Source organism: Morus notabilis, unplaced genomic scaffold, assembly GCF_000414095.1.
Source record: "Morus notabilis unplaced genomic scaffold, ASM41409v2 Scaffold1372, whole genome shotgun sequence".
Classification (NCBI taxonomy): Eukaryota; Viridiplantae; Streptophyta; class Magnoliopsida; order Rosales; family Moraceae; genus Morus; species Morus notabilis.
The window spans coordinates 64,846-72,051 of record NW_010361271.1 but is presented as its reverse complement, the minus strand read 5'-3'; the positions used below and the strand labels follow the sequence as shown (position 1 = coordinate 72,051).

Genomic DNA, 7,206 nt, shown 5'->3' with positions numbered 1-7,206 from the left:
AGAGCGGTTGAACATAAAAGCTGAGACTAAAGGTGGTGGGACAACCTTGTCTAAGGCGACACTTCGATCGGACAACCAAGAAATGTCTAAGGAAGAGTTACGAAGGCAACATCAGGCAGAACTTGCTCGTCAGAAGAATGAAGAAACGGCAAGGAGGCTTGCTGGTGGTGGTTCTGCAGCAACTGATAATCGCGGTGCTGGGAAGACAATCGGCGACCTAGTCGCCTACAAAAATGTCAACGATCTGCCTCTTCCAAGAGATTTAATGATTCAGATTGACCAAAAGAATGAAGCCATCTTATTGCCAATTTATGGAAGCATGGTTCCTTTCCATATAGCCACTGTGAAAAGTGTCTCCAGCCAGCAGGATGGTAACCGGAACTGCTACATCCGAATAATCTTCAATGTGCCTGGAACCCCATTCAATCCTCATGATGCAAACACCCTTAAATTTCAAGGATCAATCTATCTGAAAGAAGTTTCATTCCGGTCGAAAGACCCAAGGCATATAAGTGAAGTTGTACAGCTAATTAAAACCCTTCGCCGACAAATTGCTTCTAGGGAGTCAGAAAGAGCTGAGAGGGCAACTTTAGTTACTCAGGAGAGGCTGCAGCTTGCAGGAGCAAAATTCAAACCGATACGACTACCTGATCTATGGATTCGTCCTCCTTTTGGTGGCCGTGGAAGAAAGCTTTCGGGTTCTCTTGAAGCACATACAAATGGTTTCCGCTATTCTACTTCAAGGCCTGATGAAAGAGTGGATGTCATGTTTGGAAACATTAAACATGCCTTTGTCCAGCCTGCAGAGAAGGAAATGATCACTCTGTTGCATTTCCATTTGCATAATCACATCATGGTGGGAAACAAAAAGACAAAAGACGTGCAATTTTATGTAGAGGTGATGGATGTGGTACAGACACTGGGAGGTGGAAAAAGATCTGCCTATGATCCAGACGAGATCGAGGAAGAGCAGCGTGAGAGGGATCGAAAGAACAAGATTAATATGGACTTCCAGAATTTTGTGAACCGAGTTAATGACTTGTGGGGACAACCCCAATTCAAAGCACTTGATCTTGAGTTTGATCAGCCACTTAGAGAGCTTGGTTTCCATGGAGTGCCTCACAAGGCGTCAGCTTTCATAGTCCCAACTTCAAGCTGCTTAGTTGAGCTGATAGAGACGCCATTTGTGGTGATCACTCTAAGTGAGATTGAAATAGTCAACCTTGAGAGAGTTGGCCTCGGGCAGAAGAATTTTGACATGACCATTGTGTTTAAGGACTTCAAGCGGGATGTATTTAGAATCGATTCTATCCCCTCAACATCACTAGATGGCATCAAAGAGTGGCTTGACACAACTGACCTGAAATACTACGAAAGTAGATTGAATCTCAACTGGCGCCCTATACTAAAAACTATCACCGATGATCCCGAGAAGTTCATAGAGGACGGAGGCTGGGAATTCTTGAACATGGAGGTTAGTGATTCAGAGTCTGACAAGTCAGAAGAATCAGACCAAGGGTACGTGCCTTCAGATGTACAGTCCGAATCATCAGAGGACGAGGATGATGATAGCGAATCATTGGTAGAGTCAGAAGACGACGAGGAAGATGACTCAGAGGAAGGCTCAGAGGAGGATGAAGGAAAAACATGGGAAGAGTTGGAGAGGGAAGCGAGCTATGCAGATAGGGAAAAAGGAAATGATTCTGACAGTGAACAGGAGAGAGCTAGGAGGAAGATGAAGTCATTCGGAAAGGCTCGGGCACCAGACAAGAGGAGTCTGGGTGGTAGCCTTCCCAAAAGGCCCAAAATAAGGAGATAGATCATCTGCTTTTTTTGCCTTACTTTTTATTACACTTATCCCCCAGTTTTTACCATCAGCTGTAGATGCCTCTTGTATAATAGTGTTTTACAATATTTATGTTGTTAAGCTCTATGAGTGTAGTTTTATTTGATTGTATTGTAAACACATACTAAAGTTATGAAGTTTTTTCACTTGTAAGATAGTGGTGTGAAGAGAATTCATGCCCTTTCTTCATGTTTTATTTTCTTCATTTTTTTGGGGCAATTGATATGATTGGGTGGAGATGCTGTTTCCGGATTTATGCTGTGTGGCAGAACAGAACCAGCAAAAAGGAATGTAAAACAGGATCCAATACAGGTTATAAAAACAATGACAATCATCATGGAAGATCAAAGAGAAGGGAAAAAAATGCATGATGACTTACAGAGCAGAAAAAGGCGGGATTAAACTCGAAGACTACCCTAATAAAGGCAGAATTTGATCAATAAAAGCCACGTGAAAAACATAAATACAGCCATCAAATGTTCCGATATAACGTGTTAATTTCAAATGATCCAGTAAATTTCAGCTGCAAAAAGCAAAGTAGAAAAAAGGTCAAAATAAATGGGTAAAGGACATAGTTAAATCTTCCAAAATTAGAGATCGTACATTGCAAGCTAAAATTTCAAGATATAACGTCATAAACTAACTCAATAAAAGAAGTTTGTGAAAAACTGTATTCAGACACGGGCAAAACACTAGTGAGAATTACGTAATGAAACAATAAGCTCCAAATAGGAAATCTCAGGCATCGACTAGTCATCTAGAAAATTAGTACCCATCAAAAAAACAAAAACAAACAACCAAAAACAACAAAAAAGTTTGCACTCACCTTTCCCTAATCTCATCTTGGGCCAGTTGAACCAGTGGTTTAGCAATGGTTTGCCTTCAGAACCCCCATCAACCTCTCTATTTTTCAGTGCGAGCCTTTTGGGTCATTTTTGGCAGGACAACTTGGTTATTTAACACAGATTTACTCGCATAATAGCATTATACTCACTAGTTTTTCTGCTTCCAAGATAAAACACAACGAATGAGCGAAAGAAGAAATGAATTAGTAGCTTATGAATGATAAGTGACCAAACAAAATTCTTCCACCAAAAGTGATGCTACCAATGTACAACCAACAAGAAGATGATTTCATGGTAAGGAAAAAAATAGTTCTAATAACTTCGAAACAAACTAGTACAAAAATAAGAGTTCCAAGCTAGGTCAGGATACTGCAGCAGCAAATTGCTACTGGATACCAAAAACGGATAAACAAAATACCATTGAAACAGAAAAAATAAATCTCAGGTTACATCTATCTTAATTTAGCCCGCTTGGGGACAGAACTACTGGGACCGCCTCGAGACTTTCCAAATGCTTTCATCTTCCTCCTCTTTCTCTCCTCCTCACTATCCGACTCAACACCCTTCTCCTTGTCTGCATTGCTGGCTTCCCTCTCCAACTCTTCCCAAGTCTTTCCCTTTTCTTCTTCCGAGTCTGCTTCAGAATCATCCTCGTCCTCGTCCTCAGACTCCACCAGCGACTCACTGTCAGAGTCATTATCCTCTGATTCGGATTCTACCTCCACATCTGATGGCTCATAACCCTGGTCAGACTCTTCTGAGCGCTCTGATTCTGAATCAGTAGCTTCCAAATTCAAAAATTCCCAACCTCCATCCTCAATGAAGCTCTGTGGGTCATCAGTGATTGCCTTCAGTATCTGCCGCCAGTTCAGATTCAGCCTGCTCTCATAGTACTTGATGTCTGTTGTGTCGAGCCATTCCTCGATGCCATCAAGTGCCGTCGAAGGAATAGAATCAATCCTGAGGACGTCTCGTTTGAAGTCCTTGAATACAATAGTCATGTCGAAATTCTTCTGCCCAAGGCCAACTCTTTCCAAATTCACGATCTCAATCTCACTTAGGGAGACAACAAGGAAAGGAGTCTCTATCAATTCAACAAGGCAAGTTGAAGTTGGAACAATAAACGCCGAGGATTTGAAGGGTACACCATGGAAACCAAGTTCTCTCAGAGGCTGATCAAACTCAAGGTCAAGGCCACTGAATTGAGGCTGCCCCCAAAGATCATTCACTCGGTTCACAAAGCTTTGAAAATTCATGTTGATTTTGTTCTTCCTATCCCTCTCCCGCTGCTCTTCTTCAATCTCGTCCGGATCGTAGGCAGATCTCTTTCCACCCCCCAAAGTTTGAACTACATCCATAACCTCAACATAGAACTGCACATCCTTCGTTTTCTTGTTCCCAACCATTATGTGGTTGTGCAGATGGAAGTGAAGAAGAGTGATCATCTCATTCTCTGCTGGCTGGAAAAATGCATGTTTAATGTTTGCAAACATTATATCCACACGCTCATCCTGCCTGGTAGTAGAATATCGAAACCCATTCACATGAGCTTCAAGGGTACCAGGAATCTTTCTTCCACGGCCACCAAAAACAGGACGTATCCAAAGGTCAGGCAACCTGATTGGCTTAAATCTGTTGCCAGCTAGCTGGAGTCTCTCCTGAGTAACAAGAGTTGCTCTCTCAGCTCTCTCAGATTCCCTGGCAACAACTTGCCTCCGAAGTGTCTTAATCTGCTGCACCACCTCACTTATGTGCCTAGGGTCCTTAGACCGGAATGAAACCTCTTTCAGGTATATAGAACCCTGGAACTTCAAAGAGTTTGCATCATGAGGACTGAAAGGGGTCCCGGGAACATTAAAGATTATTCTAATGTAACAATTTCGATTAGTATCTTGCTGGCTGGAAACTGTCCTTATTGTAGCAACATGAAAAGGTACCATACTCCCATAGATGGGCAACAGAACAGCTTCATTTTTCTGGTCAATCTGAATCATCAAATCTTTAGGAGGGGGCAGATCATTAACACTCTTGTAGGCAATCATATCAGTTAAAGCCCTCACAGCAGCACGGTTGTCTCCTATCCCAGATCCCCCACCTGCTAGCCGACGGGCAGTTTCTTCGTTTTTCTGTCTGGCAAGTTCTGCCTGATGCTGCCTGCGGAGTTCCTCTTTAGAAACCTCATGATTATCTGACCTTAATGTTGTCTTAGACATAAAGGCCTCTGTTCCATTAACCTCAGCTTTCCCCTTGGGCTTTTCCTCTTCTTCATCGTCCTCATTAAATGAGTACGCAACATCTTTGACGGCCTTAGAACTTTTGCTAGTCACTACATCCGCCCTATCATTGTCAATAATAACTGTGTCAGCAAGCAAAAGAGAAAAGTTCTGTTTTTTCGGGTTATTGGTTTGATTCTGCAAGTTCTGAAAACCAAGAGACACATTGAAGATCATTCCAGATTTCACCACTCTATCATTCTTTGCATTAAGATTCAATCCCGACTCACGAAATTCAAGACCAATTCCTGTCCCAGCAGACTTTGTCAGATGTGAAACCAATTCAGGAGCATCCTTCTCAACAATCGAGAGGGCTGCTTGATAAGCAGCGCTAACTTTATTCCCAGGCTTCAACGCGTTAATAGCTGCCTCATGTGCCTTGAGAAGAACTGTGTATGCCTTGCTCTGCAGGGGATTAGCATCAATCAAGAATGTTCTGGCAACATTGGAGCAGTAACTCTTGTACCGGGATCCAACCGCACATATTATCACACTTGCAGAGTCATAGTAAAGCAGCTCATCATTGCTTGCAGCGCTAGGCCTGAGATCAAACTCTCCACCACTTTGAAAAATTGGAGGATAACAGATGTCAACATTCTCCGCCTTCAGCTTTGCACCAGCTTTAGATGGTTCCAAGATGGCCTTCTCTGTCTCATTCATCAAAGCAGAATGAGTTACTTTCTTTTCCTCATCAATAACGTTCTCAAGCTTTGGGACCACAATGTTATTCAAAACATTAGTAGTCAAGAAGGCAGCTTTCTTCACATTCACAAGCTCTTCCTTGTCCTTAAGGGCAAATAGATCAGACAACCCGTTTGCTATATCTGTAAGCTGGAAATTGGCATTCTTCAACTTCTCAGCCCATGTTTCCAGGAGATTTCCTTCAGGAACTTCCCTAGCTATGTATCCAACTACACTACTATTATTGCCATCTGCCTTAGATTGAGTGCGTATGGCACGAAATATAGCATCCATGAGCCCACTTCCATCATCACCCTTTGTCTTCAAATGCATCAAAACATCTGCACCAACAGCCTCTTTGGCAGGTTTTTTCACAACATCAAGCAAAGATACCTTCTTCTGGCTACACAGGAAATGAATCTGCTTCTTCATGAAAACCATGATTGTATCCGGAAATTCATAACCAAGCAGCCATATGTTCAATGCCGAGGACTTTAGGTACCGCAGATCCTCTGATGGTGGGGGTGTTGCAATTGCAAGCACGTCAGAAGAGCCCCACAAATCAGACTTGTGCTCATTCCAATGCGAATAAAGAATGTTCAAGCGCTCACTGAATTTACTCAAATCAATAGAGTACGCACTTCCAGCTCCAGCAGCCTTCCCATTAGGAGGCTGGCTATTTCCTTTGCGATGATCAGCCATTGAGAAGTAATTGCAACTGGTCTGCACGGCAATATAGACCCATTAATCAGTTAATGACCAAATTTTCCTTGTTTCCTCAAGTGAATATGACAGATATGCAGCAAATTATTTTGTATAAGCTTTTCCCATTTATCTTAAAAATAAGGAAAGAAAGACAACAATGAAAGAGAAAATCAAAAAACGAAATCCTCCGTGCAGTAAGTAAACCTAATAGAAATAACCAAAAATCTAAAATTAATTCATAAACCTATTACCTCGTAAAATCGCTCATACACATACAATCTCGAACAAATAAAGCTGAGAAAACAATTAGGGTTTCACGAGTTTCAAGCAAAATTAGGGTTTTCGAAAAGCACACTGTCAGAAGTAAAAATTGAAAATCAAGAGTTAGATTAACGAAAGAAACAAACTCCGAAACAAGCCAAGCATCATTCCATTCCAGAAAATCGACTTAAAATGAAAAATTAGGGTTTCGCAAAAGCACAAACGCGTCGAACATAACTAAGGGGGAAAAAATCAAAGAAACGAAGAAACTACGAAGCATCAAAAGCAGAAATCGAAAGTTTCCGAACCTTCACTCAAAGCCTTGCGCAGAATCGCGAAGATAGTGCAGTACAAATTAGGTTTCGAAATCGCAGGGTCGAAATACAAGCCGCAACGAACGGCCCTCCGAATGCGAAAAAGCCCGAATTAGAAGAACCGGAAATGCGTACGCGATGAAGAAGAAGAAGAAACTAGGGCTAGGTTTCGAAGATGGATTTGGGGAAATGAATTCGAAAGTTTTGGATTGGAAAAAAGAAAAACGAAATTGGGAAATGAGAGAGAGAGAGAGAGAGCGAGAGAGAAGGGGCTGTGGGGG

The 7,206-nt window shown here is 42.0% G+C and overlaps 2 protein-coding genes across 3 annotated transcripts in view; one reads left to right on the top strand and one right to left on the bottom strand.

The window, feature by feature from the left end:
- Positions 1-2,040, top strand: part of LOC21389443 (FACT complex subunit SPT16) — a 4,752-nt gene extending 2,712 nt beyond the window's left edge. The window contains exon 4 of one of the 2 annotated variants that reach the window (XM_024166189.1): positions 1-2,040. In XM_024166189.1, coding sequence (XP_024021957.1) covers positions 1-1,819 — 1,819 coding nt within the window. In that variant the 3' untranslated portion in view covers positions 1,820-2,040. The other variant, XM_024166188.1, reaches the window with a different exon arrangement.
- Positions 2,041-2,874: 834 nt separating this feature from the next.
- On the bottom strand, positions 2,875-7,173 carry LOC21389442 (FACT complex subunit SPT16). Its single transcript, XM_010099010.2, has 2 exons — positions 6,920-7,173; positions 2,875-6,368 (listed from the first exon to the last, which is right to left on the bottom strand). The coding sequence occupies exon 2, from the start codon at positions 6,345-6,347 to the stop codon at positions 3,144-3,146; it is 3,204 nt and encodes a 1,067-aa protein (XP_010097312.1). The 5' UTR covers positions 6,348-6,368; positions 6,920-7,173; the 3' UTR covers positions 2,875-3,143.
- Between the last annotated feature and the right edge of the window lie 33 nt (positions 7,174-7,206).

What these genes read in the sequence shown, in the direction of transcription:
- LOC21389442 (XM_010099010.2), bottom strand. Translation starts at nt 6,347, where the DNA reads ATGGCTGATCATCGCAAAGGAAATAGCCAGCCTCCTAATGGGAAGGCT.